The sequence below is a fragment of the Drosophila erecta genome, unplaced genomic scaffold (assembly GCF_003286155.1).
Source record: "Drosophila erecta strain 14021-0224.00,06,07 unplaced genomic scaffold, DereRS2 tig00000092-arrow-pilon, whole genome shotgun sequence".
Lineage (NCBI taxonomy): Eukaryota > Metazoa > Arthropoda > Insecta > Diptera > Drosophilidae > Drosophila > Drosophila erecta.
In genome coordinates this window covers 7,065,550-7,080,319 of record NW_020825207.1, presented here as the reverse complement: position 1 = coordinate 7,080,319, position 14,770 = coordinate 7,065,550, and the positions used below count along the sequence as shown (strand labels likewise).

At 45.8% G+C, this 14,770-nt stretch overlaps 4 protein-coding genes across 4 annotated transcripts; 1 reads left to right on the top strand and 3 right to left on the bottom strand.

Annotated features, from left to right (window-relative positions):
* Positions 1 to 28: 28 nt before the first annotated feature.
* LOC6549618 (beta-1,4-N-acetylgalactosaminyltransferase bre-4) lies at positions 29 to 2,205 on the bottom strand. The gene is made up of 5 exons (XM_001975619.3): positions 1,891 to 2,205; positions 1,521 to 1,822; positions 1,032 to 1,455; positions 754 to 972; positions 29 to 688 (listed from the first exon to the last, which is right to left on the bottom strand). The coding sequence occupies exons 1-5, from the start codon at positions 2,013 to 2,015 to the stop codon at positions 547 to 549; spliced, it is 1,212 nt and encodes a 403-aa protein (XP_001975655.1). The 5' UTR covers positions 2,016 to 2,205; the 3' UTR covers positions 29 to 546.
* Positions 2,206 to 2,323: 118 nt separating this feature from the next.
* Positions 2,324 to 4,678, bottom strand: LOC6549619 (dnaJ homolog subfamily C member 11). Its single transcript, XM_001975620.3, has 6 exons — positions 4,387 to 4,678; positions 3,745 to 4,321; positions 3,392 to 3,689; positions 3,223 to 3,339; positions 2,742 to 3,165; positions 2,324 to 2,681 (listed from the first exon to the last, which is right to left on the bottom strand). Exons 1-6 carry the CDS (start codon positions 4,459 to 4,461, stop codon positions 2,550 to 2,552), a joined length of 1,623 nt encoding a protein of 540 aa, XP_001975656.1. The 5' UTR covers positions 4,462 to 4,678; the 3' UTR covers positions 2,324 to 2,549.
* Positions 4,679 to 5,015: 337 nt separating this feature from the next.
* On the top strand, positions 5,016 to 8,871 carry LOC6549620 (heat shock 70 kDa protein cognate 5). The gene is made up of 6 exons (XM_001975621.3): positions 5,016 to 5,374; positions 5,493 to 5,539; positions 5,796 to 6,374; positions 6,827 to 7,931; positions 7,993 to 8,133; positions 8,193 to 8,871. Exons 1-6 carry the CDS (start codon positions 5,285 to 5,287, stop codon positions 8,289 to 8,291), a joined length of 2,061 nt encoding a protein of 686 aa, XP_001975657.1. The 5' UTR covers positions 5,016 to 5,284; the 3' UTR covers positions 8,292 to 8,871.
* Positions 8,872 to 8,873: 2 nt separating this feature from the next.
* LOC6549621 (multidrug resistance protein 1A) lies at positions 8,874 to 14,517 on the bottom strand. Its single transcript, XM_001975622.3, has 9 exons — positions 14,316 to 14,517; positions 13,225 to 13,450; positions 12,879 to 13,162; positions 10,753 to 12,706; positions 10,391 to 10,696; positions 10,186 to 10,325; positions 9,563 to 10,124; positions 9,354 to 9,500; positions 8,874 to 9,280 (listed from the first exon to the last, which is right to left on the bottom strand). Exons 1-9 carry the CDS (start codon positions 14,429 to 14,431, stop codon positions 9,089 to 9,091), a joined length of 3,927 nt encoding a protein of 1,308 aa, XP_001975658.3. The 5' UTR covers positions 14,432 to 14,517; the 3' UTR covers positions 8,874 to 9,088.
* Positions 14,518 to 14,770: the final 253 nt, after the last annotated feature.

Genomic DNA, 14,770 nt, shown 5'->3' with positions numbered 1-14,770 from the left:
TCTTTGAATGGATCGATTAGCGTGGGGGTTTGGTATAGTAAAAGTTTTTTAAGTTTATTTTGGTATAAATCGTTCTGATCGAATAACAATTTGCATATCACAAAAGTAATATCTACATTTCACCTTGTAGGAATAGGTGTAGCTGTCTTTTGAGAAGTTAGTAAAACACTATAGTCAAACAACAAAAAACTAAAAACATAAAACAATAAAAAAAATCAACGGAGGTATATAATATAGATAAGTATCATTGAGCACTTTGAGTAGTGAACGGGAGGATTATTGCTACAAAGACGAGTTCTTATTGTTGTTCTTGGATTACGAATTGAAGCTAAATGATGGATTAAAAGTATACTACATCGTAATATGAGTATAGTTACTGGACATACTACCATATACTCAATATGTGTCTAATATTCTAACCATGCCGCCATGATCTGTATTTCTATTAAAAGAGACTACCTTTTGTGAAAGTAATGTTGTCCTTTGTACATACGCATATTTAAGAGTTGGAAAGGTCACGTATTATTACGCTGTCTCTTATGCAGGCTAACTCTTGCGCTCGGAGTTCTTTAGCTCAGCTAAATACCAAGTGAAGGTTGGAAATTGCTTGATGCTGTAGATAGCATACTGTATCGAGTTGATTCCATCCTGTTCTATTTTGCTCATGCCGTTCTGTAAGTTTTCATAGCTGTCGAAATAAATACAAATGACATTTGTATGTCTAAATTATGGTATACAGTATGAAGTACTGACCGCTTAGGATTGGCCTTTTCCTTCTGATGCTTCAGCATCTTGTAGCGGGCTATGTTGACCGGATACCTTGATATGAATAGGTTGGCGTGCTTCAACCTGTTGGACATGTCGTCATCCTCGCCGCCCCAGCCAAAGAACGAGTTAGAGAACCCATTAACGGCCTGAAAGTGCTCTCGTGTCATTGCGGAAACACCTCCAAATATTGATCGATAAGGCAACCTATAAACGAAAGAAAAAATTTACCATTGATTATGCTGTTATCTGTTGGCTGTACTTGCCTGAAGTTCAGCGTGTCTATAGCCACTGACATATGCCGCGGCTGACGTGGACAGTTGTAAAGATTGCGGTCATCCAAAGGCAGAAGATCGACATCGTGGAATATAAAACAATCCCACTGGTACAGCTTTAAGGCCTCCATATAACCAATGTTCATCATGGCAGCCCTATTGAAGGGCTTTCCGTTGGTCTGCTCGACAATGAAAATGCGATAGGCGATGCGCTGCTTCATCAGAAATGGGTGGATGTTGCGCAGGAAAACTGAAAGATGGGCGTATCGATCGCGGAAGGGCACCACAATAGCCACGTGGTGCTGGGCATTGCAGTTTTCGGGCTCGAAGGCGCCACCAGGGCGCAGGAGAGGTCCGAGCTCTGCTTCAATAATGTCCAGTGACTCCAATGTCGTGTTGGGCGTGATGGGCCCACCTGAAGAGGATAGACGTATTTAAAAATCGTACTGAAGAAAAGGACCAAGCAGAGACGGATATTACCATTACGGGGATCGGGATCAGTGCAGTTTGCAAGGAGGGCGGATCTGGATTTCTTTCCCGGGGGCAATAATTTGCTTGTGTCCAGCAGGAAGCGCGTTAAGTCTTGTGGAATGGAAGTAAAGTTTGCCGTGGCAATCACAGTTCTTATGGTAGAGTTGGGTCCGCCATGGAGCTCCTGGTCCCGCTCTCTGTCTTTGGATAAGGCGAGCGGGGCGGCGGGCAGCCTGGATACTTCTCCGCCTCCGGCTCCATCACTGCTAGCGTTCCCGTAGATATGAGCATACTTATGCACGCGCCGAATGCTAACATTCGTTAACAAAAAGTATTGATAAGATAACCTCTATACAGCCAATATGATGGGATTAGTTACCTGAGCTTGCTAAGGGACGTGCCGCTGCCTCCGTCATTGCGGAAGCCCACAAAGTTAAGCACCAGCAACAAGCATATCGCGCCGGCTAGGAAGCGTATGAGATTCGCCTTTGTGAAGAGGGACATGGTCCGCGGATTGCATCATACCTTGCTCGATGCTCTGGCTCTGCGAACTGGCATTTTCAAGCGCAAAACGTTCGCCAACCGAACAAAAAACGTTAAAACTTGCAACTCCAGGGCCAATCAGAAAAGTCAGCTGAGAGTCCCCCTCAACCAGGGTTGCCAGAGTTGCGAACTAGCTGCAGCCATAAATCGCTGCCTGCCGATAGTTGAAGGCGGCAAATTTAAAAAAAAGACATCACTAGCATTTTCAGTCTGTTATTGCTAAAAATATTTAATGCATTTCAAAATTTAAAGAAAAGCTGAATGTTTTATCTAAAAAGCAATACGTATAAGTAATTAAAGCTAAATTCCGAACTTTCTATTGGTTTTGTGATTTATTGCGCTGTTCGGATCTCTTAAGTATCCCAAAAATAGCGAGTTACAGAATGGTGTGGTAAACTGGGGAATTATGCGATTATACTATCAAGAATAAAAACAAGTTATAAACACAACTGAAGATTTATGCTAATTTCAGTGCAGAGCAGTAAGGCCCCACAATCATGGCAGCGGCAATCGCAGCGCCTCGTTGTCCTTGACGTTAATCACTTTGAACTCGCTTTGATAGGTGTACTCTATCCGCAGAATCTTGTCATCGCCGATGCTCGGATCATAAAAGCCGGGCAGGTCACTCTGAAATATGTAAGTATTATTATTATTGTGCGCCAATTACAATCAGTGAACTTGTCTCACCTTTGATGAGTCATGCAGCTGCAGGGTCCCGTCCTTGACCATGCATTGAATGGGTACGGTGACGTCCAGAGACTGCTCTGGCAAGAACTGACTGCCGCCCTCCGCGGTACAGCCGTAGATGGCTCGTGTGACAATCAGCCCCTTCCTCGCCATCTCCTCGGTCATGATCCTTTTGTAGGTAGCCTGCATTAGGTGAACGGCGGCACTCGCCTCCTGCCTCCTAGTGGACAGCCTCTGCTCATTCTGACGCTTCGTCCGCTCCACCTCGATGGTCTTCCGCTCCGCCACCATGGGGTCCATCACAGTCTTTTTGATGAAGAACCACGCAATCACTGGAGTCACCGAGGCGTAGAAAACTGCAGCTGGTACTATCTCATCGCTTAGATGGATGGGGAACACATACGATTGATTTGAACGAAGTATTCTGTGGAGGAGGATGTGGATAAATTTCGGAGTTTTCCGGATTTACAAGTTCACTCACTTGAATTTAAGTATGACTCCAGAAGGCACGCCAATCGATACCGTGGCCGTCACAGAACTGTACTTGGAAACTTTTTTCTCCACTCCATACTCTCCCATAAAGCCAAAGGTTCCAACTCTGCAACGAAGGAAATGATTCAATCGGATTATAAAAAATGCAATCTTCCTACTTTGCCGCCAGCTTAAGCTTGAGCTCATTCTCCATCATCTTGCGGGTGTAGGAAAGTCCGAAGTAAATATGCGGCGTTCCAATCACCACTGACGAACTCAGCGAGTAAGTCTCTTTGGAGTGATCGATCTGAGTGGACATAGAGGACTGCGAACCGGCGTTTAGCGTTAGGCTCCCCATCGTGTGATTGTCCAGCTGCACGGCCAGCGTGGAGAACAGGGCGGGTATGACGCCTTGCTCACGAAAGTTCAGGTTAGTGCCTCCATTTAGAGTCAGCTTTTGACTAAGGGTGCGACCACCTAAAAAATATATCTTTATACACATCATAGATCAGATTTAAAGGCAAACATTTACCCTTAAGACCCAGAAGAAATCCGTTGCCCGCTCCGGCACACAGCTCTAACCAGCCCTTGTTGAGCAGCCGGCGTCCGGCGATCACAAAGCCACCGCTACCATTGCCATTGGAAGAGTACAGGTTGCCGCTCATGATGATCATATCTTTGCGCGTGATCGGAGCCTCAATGGACTGGGCAATGCTCATGGAGCCGATCTCTACGCGCGGCATTTCGGAGTCGTCGTACGGTGCGAAGATCTCCGTGGCATTCACGTTGATGGTGATGTTACCACGAGGATTGGTTCGCTGCTGAAGACGTCTTTCAGCGGCCGCCTCCGCCAGACGCTCGTACTCCTCCCGAATCTCATCCGGAGTCTTTGTCCGGTGCAGAATCTTCCAGCCCCCAGTGTGCAGTCCCTTCTCGCCCACCGAATCGTAGATTGCCCGCTGTTGTGGATCCGAGAGCACCTCGTAAGCACGCTTCGTGCGGTTGAACATAATCTCGGCCTTTTTCTTGCTATCCGGATCCAGGTGCTTGTCCGGGTGGAACATGCGGCTCTGTTTCCTGTACGCCGTGTTGATCTGCTCCGCTGTGGCCTGGGAATCAAGACAAGAGGATTAGATCGATGGTATAGTGTACCGGCCGGTGACGCTGCACGTACATCGCGGGGCAAATTCAGAAACGTATAGTAGTTCTCGTCGAGCTCTGCGTCGGACTCCTCGTGATCAGAAGCCATGTCGGTGAACTAGTCCCGCGGTTCCTGCTCGGCTTCAAAAAGGGGCGGGGACGAGACAGCGCACGGACCTCACCGGCGTTCTATGTTAGTTTTGGATTTCGAAATTTTTCGGTACTTTTACGCAATGACTATACATGTGTTGACTGTTCCGATAGTTGACGATGGTTTGCTCCAATAGGAGTTTGTTGTGGGATGCGGTCATACTGCGGAGATACGGTCTCACTATAAACGGCGAACTGCTGATGGGGTCACTAACCATTGTCAGCTAGAGGTGGGACGATGTTAAAAAAATAAAAACTAAACTTAAATTCACAGAGAACTCTTTTCGAAATTAATCAATGGTTAAACTTATTATTGGTCTTAATTTTTTTTATTTAGAAGCCATTTGTTTCGGTAACAACATTAATTGAAGCAATGAAAATAAATATCTAATTAAAATGACGAAGGTAAACCATATTTTATCCAAACTAAACATTTTATAGTGGGCTTAACTTTTGTAAAGAGAGATCATTTGGCACTTTCAACTTTACATCTAGTTTGCTTTCATTTACTATGTTTTCAAACCACTTTGTGCTGAAGGGCAAGTGAAATATTTGAAGTTTTGTACACCACAAATATTTGAAGAAACACTTTCACACCGTTGACAACTCTGGCACACGAGCTGCGACAAACTATCGCAGTGCCCATCGCACAGAGACGAACCCGAGTCCATCACTTACCTTACAGTCCTCTCACGGGAAGAAACGTGCTCCGCCGTTCTGACGAAATTTTTGCTTTAAATTTGACAATTGCTCGTGTGAAATTGCAGAAGTAAAAAGGCAAAATGCTGCGCGTACCCAAGTTTCTGCCCCGTCTCGCCCGCCAAGCCGGCGTGGTGCCATCGAATATTTCCGGAGCTTCTAGCATGTTCCGCGTAAGTACATTTCCCCCGCCTTGACCCACCGACTATTATATAAAGTCCGGCATGCCGATGATGCGGTCTCATGTTTTGCGGGAAGATTCTACAGCGGAGCACCCTTTTATCTTTCCAGAATCTGCCCGGTGCTAGCCATGGATTATCATCCCAGCTGCGTTACAAGTAAGTGATATCGATTCATTATTTCGCAAATTTCTCTTGTTACCGGAACCCAATTATGTAAGCACTAGACAAACATAAGATAGATTTCCAAAAGCTACCTCATGTTGCATCATAATGTACGATATTTAAAAGAAAGTACCTTGATAATTGCAAAGATCTATAGCCAGAAACGTGGTGCTTATCTGGACTTGTTGCCGGCGGCCTTATCAGTCCACTCTATCCATATGTAAAACAAACCTACCAACTTGTTTTCCAGGTCCGGCGAAGTCAAAGGTGCTGTTATTGGAATCGATTTGGGAACAACCAACTCCTGCCTGGCCGTCATGGAGGGCAAGCAGGCCAAGGTGATTGAAAATGCCGAGGGAGCCCGCACCACACCCTCCCACGTCGCCTTCACCAAGGATGGTGAGCGTCTGGTAGGCATGCCCGCCAAGCGCCAGGCAGTAACCAACTCGGCCAACACCTTCTATGCCACCAAGCGACTGATTGGCAGACGTTTCGATGATCCCGAGGTCAAGAAAGACATCACTAACCTGTCCTACAAGGTGGTCAAGGCTTCAAATGGCGATGCCTGGGTTTCTTCCACCGACGGCAAGGTGTACTCTCCCTCCCAAATCGGCGCCTTCATCCTGATGAAAATGAGGGAGACCGCTGAGGCATACCTGAACACTCCCGTGAAGAACGCCGTGGTCACCGTGCCCGCCTATTTCAACGACTCCCAACGCCAGGCCACCAAAGATGCTGGCCAGATTGCCGGTCTTAATGTACTGCGCGTGATTAACGAGCCCACTGCTGCCGCTCTGGCCTATGGAATGGACAAAACAGAGGACAAAATGTAAGTGTTTAGATATCTTTATGGGGTTCAATATACCCGTTACTCGTAGAATAAAAGTATGTGTCAGACAGAAGTATATATAGTATATATATTCTTGATAAGGATCAATAGCCGAGTCGAACTGGCCTTGTCCGTCCGTCTGTCTGTCCGTCCGTAACTCCATAACTCAACTTATCTTAATCGGATTTTGAAGTGGGATACCTCTAAATGTTTCTGGCGCAATTCTCTAAAAATCTGCATTCAAATTTAGAAATTTATTAAAAAAACATTTTTTTTTTAATTTTTCTGATGTAGAAATTCAAAAAAATTTAAAAATGTCCCAGGGCTGATGTTCTAAACTCCATAACTAAACTTATCTTAATCGGATTTTGAAGTGGTTTCGGAAAAAATACCAATTTTAAAACTTAATATTTTAACCTATGTATGTATATATAAAATTTCTTACCTTTCAGCATTGCCGTTTACGATTTGGGTGGCGGCACCTTCGATATTTCGATTTTGGAAATCCAGAAGGGAGTGTTTGAGGTCAAGTCGACCAATGGTGATACACTCCTGGGTGGTGAGGACTTTGACAACCATATTGTGAACTTCCTGGTGGCCGAATTCAAGAAGGATAGTGGAATTGATATCCGCAAAGACAACATTGCCATGCAGCGCCTGAAGGAGGCAGCCGAGAAGGCTAAGTGCGAGCTTTCCTCCTCCCAACAGACCGACATCAATCTGCCTTATCTGACCATGGACGCCGCTGGTCCTCAGCACATGAACCTGAAGCTGACACGCTCCAAGCTGGAGAGCCTGGTGGGTGATTTGATCAAGCGTACTATCCAGCCCTGCCAGAAGGCTCTGTCCGATGCTGAGGTCTCGAAGTCCGAGATCGGCGAGGTGCTACTGGTTGGCGGTATGACCCGTATGCCCAAGGTGCAGTCCACCGTGCAGGAACTGTTCGGACGCCAACCGTCGCGCTCTGTGAACCCCGATGAGGCTGTGGCTGTTGGAGCCGCTGTTCAGGGTGGTGTGTTGGCCGGAGATGTCACCGATGTGCTTCTGCTCGACGTTACTCCCCTATCGCTGGGTATTGAGACCCTGGGTGGAGTGTTCACCCGCCTGATCTCCCGCAACACCACTATTCCCACCAAGAAGTCGCAAGTCTTCTCGACGGCCAGCGATGGTCAGACCCAGGTGGAGATTAAGGTGCACCAGGGCGAACGCGAAATGGCTAACGACAACAAGCTTCTCGGCTCCTTTACACTGGTCGGAATTCCCCCTGCACCTCGAGGCGTGCCCCAGATCGAGGTTGTTTTCGATATTGATGCCAACGGTATTGTGCACGTGTCTGCAAAGGACAAGGGCACTGGCAAGGAACAGCAAATCGTTATCCAGTCTAGCGGTGGTCTGAGCAAGGACGAAATCGAGAACATGATCAAAAAGGCCGAGGAATACGCAACGGCCGACAAGCAAAAGCGTGAACTTATTGAGATCGTCAACCAGGGCGAGAGCATAGTCCACGACACTGAGACCAAAATGGAGGAGTTCAAGAGCCAGCTGCCCGCTGAGGAGGTAAGCACTTCAAGAAGACTCTTATCTTAAGAAAGTACTCATATTCATTAATTACTTACAGTGCGAGAAGCTAAAGAAGGAAATTGCCGATCTGCGCACTTTGCTGGCCAACAAGGAGACTGCCGACCTTGAGGAGGTCAGGAAAGCTACTTCCTCCCTGCAGCAGTCCTCTCTGAAGCTGTTCGAGCTGGCCTACAAGAAGGTGTGTATTGGATATACTCCTTGTATATGACATATTATAATGTATTCATTCCATTTCAGATGTCCGCTGAGCGCGAGAGTAACGCAGGAGCCGGCTCCTCCGATAGCAGCAGTTCGAGCAACACTTCCGGCGAAGCCAAGAAGGAAGAGAAGAACTAAATTAGGCAACCATAGTCATAGTTGTTGTTCCCCTATTTAATAATAACCGCTTCTGGATTTCGATTAAGTTCTACGTTAAACACAAAACACTTCGTATTCCCTTATTAAATCATGAATCACTCAAAGCCACAAGCATTTACCCAAAATGTGAAGTAAACTATCAGATGCGATTAGGTCGAATCAGACGATGAGACTTCCAAGTAAACAGACGAAGACCAAGCCGCCAGGGATTATCAATGATGGACTGCATAAAGTTTTTATTGTTTATTATGCAATCAATCTAGTTTTCCCTTATTTAAAACGCGTGGTCACCGTTGTGTTGTGTTCCTGTAAGATTTTGATTATTTTTACGTATCTTCTAAACTAGTTGTAGTTGTACAATAACGAGCACAGCACAAAAACTAAATTCGCAAGGCGGCCACGGCGTTGTAGACGCGGACAACTAAGCAGATGCTTATTTGGTGGTTTAAATTTAAGATAAATTGTATGTTGGTTTCCAGTGGATAACCAAATTGACTGGGTAATATGCAAGTAAATTTAAACAAATCGATGTAAACTTAAAATAAAACAAAAACATACATTTACATACAAAAATATCTTTATTTCTTAGACTATTGACTTGAAATTCTGGTTAAAATTCATTTTTAAATTCCTCGAGTTATTAAACAATTAGCGGCGATAAATAATCTTAGTTTAACTAAACTATGGTGTTTTGTACAAATACTAGATGATGTTGTTCGCAATTCACTGAGCTAGGTGATTGATTGGCTGCGCCTACTACGATCTATCTACATGGCTCAGCTCTGAAGTTTGTAGAGCGTGTAATAGAGACCCCGATTCGCAAGCAGTTGTTTGTGGTTTCCAGCTTCACACACCAATCCGTTCTCGAAGACAAAGATCATGTCCGAGTGGACAACGGTGGAGAGTCGGTGGGCTATACTGATCGTGGTACGTCCCTCAGAGGCGACATCGAGTGCATCTTGGACAACCTGAAGAAGAATAAAGAAATTAATATGGATATCCATAATTAATATGGATATATAAAAGGATCTGTATACCAACCTTTTCACTTTCAGCATCCAAGGCAGAAGTGGCCTCGTCAAGCAACATGATCCTGGGATTCCGGATGAGGGCTCGTGCAATAGCAATGCGCTGCTTCTGACCTCCGGACAACTGAGCACCCTTCTCGCCCATTCTCGTATCGTAACCCTAAGGGTTTAAGTACTATATTACTATATATTCAAGAGAAAATTCCATATAAGAGTTCTTACCAACGGCAGGTTAGTGATGAATTCGTGGATATTGGACTTTTTGCATGCTGATATGATCTCCTGATCAGTCACATCCCTTGCATTGTCACCGTAGGAAATATTTTCTCTGATTGTGCGATCGAAAAGAATTGGTTCCTGTGACACGATACCCAACTGGTTGCGCAGATTGGTCATAGAGACTTCGCGCACATCACACTCATCTATAAGAGTAGCGCCCTCATCCACATCGTAGAATCGCTGTATCAGCTGGAGGCACGTGGACTTGCCACAACCAGAAGGACCCACCAGGGCGATCTTCTGACCCTTGCCCACTGCAAGATCCAGCCCCTTGAGTACCTGAATCTCAAGGCGGGTGGGATAGCTGAACTTGACCTTGTCGAAGCGAACATTTCCTTCGCTGTGCCAGGGATCACGAGACACTCCAGGTCGGTCCACAATCGTCGGCTGGCGGCGGAGGAACGTAAAGATCGTCTTGGCTGCCGAAACTCCTTTCTGCATATTGGGAGCAAAGGCCAATGCATTGGCAATGGAAGCTGTACCCATGATCAGGGCTTGGGATACCCTAAAAGAGAGGAGGGTGTTAGCAAATCTTCTAAGTCAAGTGTGATGATCTCGTAACTTACTTGAACACATCTCCAAAGATGATTTTGTGTTGAACCACACACCATGTTCCATAATACATGCAAGCAGCATAGGCAAAGAACATCAGGGAACGGGCAAGGCCGTAGACCAGTCCTCGGAAGTGGGTATTCCTCTTGGAAACCTAAAAGATCGATAATGGAAATTGATGAAAAAATAAATATGTATATGTATATATATAGAACCTACCTGAACAGCTGGAATCAGCATGGCAATATAGTTCTGGTGAAACATTTCCTCACGACCCAGAGAAGCTACAGTGCGAATGTTAGAAACCACTTCGACGGCCAGCTTGGTGCAGTTCTCCATGGTCTTGGCGGAACCCATATTCTCCTTTGCCATAAGAATACGCTGCATGTAGAAGGCGATCAGTATGAAGGGCGTAAAAGCAAGGGCCACCAATCCGAGACTCCACTCGTAATACATGGACAACCCAATGCCCAATGCCAGGGTAGAAATCGATTGAATAATGGTTCCAATTCGTTGACCGGTGGCCTGAAGTAACATTGAAATAATTAATTAAATACTTACTTACTTACTTATTTACTTACACCCTGAACTGCAGCAGCATCTCCGGAGAGCCGGGCACAAAGGCTACCGGTACCATTAGCCTTGTCATCGAACCAGGCCACCTCCTGGCGCAGCATGGCCTCGAACATGCGTCCCCGAAGGCGTTCCGTCAGTCTCTCACCGGCGACTCCGAAGAAGTAAATCTGCAGGAAAGTGGCAATGCCCACCACGATACCAGCAATCAAAAAGTACAGACTGTACTTGTTGGAATTTTCGCGCACGTATACTGGATTATTCTGAACCGAAAGAACCTGAAGGATGCTACCAAAGAGCACGGCAAAGACGGGCATGGCGCAGCCCATGATCACGGAGGAGATGCACCCCACTAAGATCTGAAGCCATTCTGGTTTGTTCATCCTCATCACCTCCGACATGGGTTTCACCTCGTTGGGTTCCTTGACCTTCTTGTTTTTCTTATCTTTCTTGTCTGCAACCACCACATCTTCGTCCTCATCCTCATACAGTATTTTGATCTCTTCCTCATCCTCATCCTTGATGTCCAAGTTTTTGTAGATGTCATCAGTGGGACTAAGGACAGAGCCATCATCCTCGCCCAATTGAGTGGTTACCAGATTAAAGTAGTGATCCCTCAGCTGCATCAACTCCTCATGCGTTCCACTCTCCACCACTTGACCCTTGTTGATGACCACAATTCTGTCCGCCCGACGAACGGTGGACAAACGGTGGGCCACGATGATGGTCGTTCTACCAGCGCTGACTTTCTCCAGGGCAGCTTGTACCTTAGCCTCACTGGCGGTGTCCAGTGCAGATGTGGCTTCATCCAACAGCAAGATCTCGGGGTCCCGAATCAATGCCCGAGCAATAGCTATCCTCTGCTTCTGCCCTCCGGAAAGCTGAGCTCCTCGCTCTCCCACCAGAGTATCATACCCTTTGGGTAGCTTCTTAATGAAGATGGCAGCATTGGCGGCGGCAGCAGCTGCCTCGATCTCTTCGCGAGTGGCGTCCTCTCGGCCGTACCTGATATTCTCGTATATGGAAGTGCCGAAGAGGATTGGCTCCTGACCCACCACTCCAATCCTAGAGCGTAGCCAGTTTATGTCGATGTCCTTCAGATTGGAACCATTGAAGTAGAGCCCACCAGCCTGGGTGTCATAGAATCGCTGGACCAGTTGGATGCAGGTGGATTTGCCACAGCCGGAGGGACCCACCAGTGCCACCGTCTGGCCACGATGGATCTTCAGGTTTAATTTGTTCAGAATGGGAATCTCCGGTCGCGTAGGATACTGGAACTCCACGTCCTTAAACTCAATGGTGGTAAGGGGCTCATTTAACTTTTTACCCTCCCCATCAATGGGGTTTATTTCCGGAATCTTTTCGATAATGTGGAAGACCTTGGCGCTGGCGCCCTTTGCGATGCCAAATGCCTCGATATAAGGAGCCGCCATTCCGATATTCATGGAACCCATCATCACCGAGAAGAACACGGTGATCATGGTGCCAGCATCGTAGTTCTCATATGCGGGATCGTCGTATCCCTTGATAACCAGTCCCACTCCATACCAGAAGGCCAGAGCATAGGACGCGTAGATGAAGAACCAAAGCAGACCGAATCCGATACCGGAGAACATATTTCTTTTGATGTTCAGGATCTTGGCACCAACCACGCGCTCCTTGTACGCGGCCACTTCCTTCGCCTCGCCCTCAAAAGTCTTCACGGTTCGAATGCCAGAGAGAGCGCCTTCGGCCACCACGGCAGCAGCGGCATACATGGTCACTTCCTTTTTGGCCAGGCGGGACGTGGCCATGGCCACCAAGCCCATGGCAACGAAAGTCAGTGGCAGACTGGTTAAGCAGACCAGTGCCAGCTGCCAGCCCTTGACAAAGGCTAACACCAATGATCCCACGAAGGCAACCAGGTAATGGACGAACATGACCACTTTCTCGGCCAAGCCATCCTCCAATTTGGAGAGATCTCTGAAAAAGGTGCAACATTTAATTAGATTGACAAGTCTTCGATTTTCCTAACTTCAAGTTAGTGACTATGAAAAGTAACAGATAAGATACATATGACTTGTTGTTATTTGGTTATGCGTGACAAAAATTCCGTGATTAACTAAGGAATTGATAAGATGTTTGAGTCACTTACTCATTCATTCGGCTGGCAACTTCCCCGCTCTGGTTAAAGTCGTACCACTTCATGTCCTGATGGAGAATAGAGCGGAAGAACTTCGAGCGGATGATAAGGATCTGGGAGTGAGCCGCATAGTTGAAGCAGGTGATCGAGAGGTAGGAACACACCAGCATAATGATGCCGATGTAGGTGTTCTGCAGGGAGAACTGCTGCACTTTGTCCAGGAGCAAATTACTAACATCATCGTCAGCTCGATACGTTTTCCCAGCCTCCACCAAACCGCCCAACTCAATCATGTCCTTAGGTGTTTAGATAGATGTAGATCAAGAGCTATGATTTTGTAAAATGAATTTCGACTTACATTTGCGAGATTTCCGAAGATCAAACTGTTAGCCGGAGTGGTCAAGCCTGTGGCCACGGCAGACAGTAGTCCGATCACATAGAGTGCACGATCCTTTTTGGTGGCATACCGAAAGATCTGGAAGTAGCCAACCGGCTTCACTTCCTCATCGAAATGGAAGCCATCTTTCTCATCGCTGGCATCCGTCGCGTCATGCTTGGACTTCTTTTTCGATTTGTTGGGTTCACTGCAATAATAATAAAGGGTGGCGCGCACGCAAATCATAGATGGTTATCAGCATGTGATTCTATTGACGCCATTGCCATGAACCCTACAATGCTACGAGTCACCGTGGGGAAGTGGTTTGCAACAACCAATAACACAATGACCACGCTTCGGTTTTTCCCGACGAAGTTACTATCTGTAGTTCCATAAAGCTAGCATATATCTGAGTGTCGCTATAAGATTACCTGTTCGGTTGGCTCCCATTTGGGTAGGCGACACTTAACTCATTAGCAATCAATGAACGATAAAGTAGTAATTGATTGAATATTATAACGGAGGCATGATACACTCTATTGTTTCCGAAACTTATTTACATTTCGCACTCAATCCATATAATCTTTGATGTGGGTTATAGAACTGTAGAGCTTATAAAACGTCTAAAAAAAGGAGGCCAAAATTGCATTGCTTTAAGGATCAACCTTTTTTATAGCTAAATCCTTACGTTTAACTTTTGGAATTTTTTGATTAAGAAAATCCTTGCAAATGAAATAGATTTAATCAATTCTTTGTGAACATTTTGTATACCTTCTCGGCAAAGGGTACACAATTAAATAAACTTTAGTACACGTATAAAAATTGAGCAATGTCATCGTTGAAGTGCAAATTTGTAAGAGGTGAACAACTTGAATGGCATTGGGCACTCGATGGAAACATGTCAATTAATTAAATGTGTTTCTTTTCTCTTTTTATGTATCAATTAGTGAGTTATTAGCCGTTAACAAGATTTATTGAGATTATAGCCACTTTTCTCACGATGGCACATTTAGTTTTCCTAACTTTAAAGTCCTATAAGGACTTCCTGTAATGATACACTTTTGAAAACTCACAAGCTCTTCTGATTTCGCTCCGAATCCTCTAGTTTGGCGCCCAGGACGATGTTCGTTTTGTACTGCGACCGCGAATCCACATCGTCCTTGACGATATCGCCGTTCTTAACGGTCATCGTGTATATATAACTCGAGGGCAAATACCAATATAAATATCAGTTCGTATGGAAAGAAGAACCTATTGGCAACGCAGACTAAAACCGACTATTAGAATGTGGCACCAGGTGGGGTTTTTATTAAATGTCCACCGGGCCTTATCAATTGATAATGCTCGCTTATCGGCGCATACTGAACGTGTAAACGATTCTTAAGACTAACGGTGAGTTTTGACTGCTTGTGAAATTCGTGATCAAGTGGAATTTAATGGCTGCACGTGAAACCGAATCTGATGATATTTTTATAGCTAGGCACCTAAGTGCCGGCGAAAATCGCTTTTTTCAAAACCCTAGGTCAGT

Excerpts from the sequence above, each read along its gene's own strand:
- LOC6549619 (XM_001975620.3), bottom strand. The coding sequence starts at position 4,461 with ATGGCTTCTGATCACGAGGAGTCCGACGCAGAGCTCGACGAGAACTAC. Across the intron at positions 3,690-3,744 it reads ATTTCTTCTGGGTCTTAAGG|GTGGTCGCACCCTTAGTCAA; the intron begins GTAAATGTTTGC and ends TATATTTTTTAG. Across the intron at positions 3,340-3,391 it reads AAGCTTAAGCTGGCGGCAAA|AGTTGGAACCTTTGGCTTTA; the intron begins GTAGGAAGATTG and ends CCTTCGTTGCAG.
- LOC6549621 (XM_001975622.3), bottom strand. The coding sequence starts at position 14,431 with ATGACCGTTAAGAACGGCGATATCGTCAAGGACGATGTGGATTCGCGG. Across the intron at positions 13,163-13,224 it reads TCTTCGGAAATCTCGCAAAT|GACATGATTGAGTTGGGCGG; the intron begins GTAAGTCGAAAT and ends TAAACACCTAAG. Across the intron at positions 10,697-10,752 it reads ATGCTGCTGCAGTTCAGGGT|GCCACCGGTCAACGAATTGG; the intron begins GTAAGTAAATAA and ends ATGTTACTTCAG.
- LOC6549618 (XM_001975619.3), bottom strand. The coding sequence starts at position 2,015 with ATGTCCCTCTTCACAAAGGCGAATCTCATACGCTTCCTAGCCGGCGCG. Across the intron at positions 1,456-1,520 it reads TGATCCCGATCCCCGTAATG|GTGGGCCCATCACGCCCAAC; the intron begins GTAATATCCGTC and ends TATCCTCTTCAG. Across the intron at positions 689-753 it reads GAAAAGGCCAATCCTAAGCG|CTATGAAAACTTACAGAACG; the intron begins GTCAGTACTTCA and ends TTATTTCGACAG.
- LOC6549620 (XM_001975621.3), top strand. The coding sequence starts at position 5,285 with ATGCTGCGCGTACCCAAGTTTCTGCCCCGTCTCGCCCGCCAAGCCGGC. Across the intron at positions 5,375-5,492 it reads GAGCTTCTAGCATGTTCCGC|AATCTGCCCGGTGCTAGCCA; the intron begins GTAAGTACATTT and ends TTATCTTTCCAG. Across the intron at positions 5,540-5,795 it reads TCATCCCAGCTGCGTTACAA|GTCCGGCGAAGTCAAAGGTG; the intron begins GTAAGTGATATC and ends CTTGTTTTCCAG.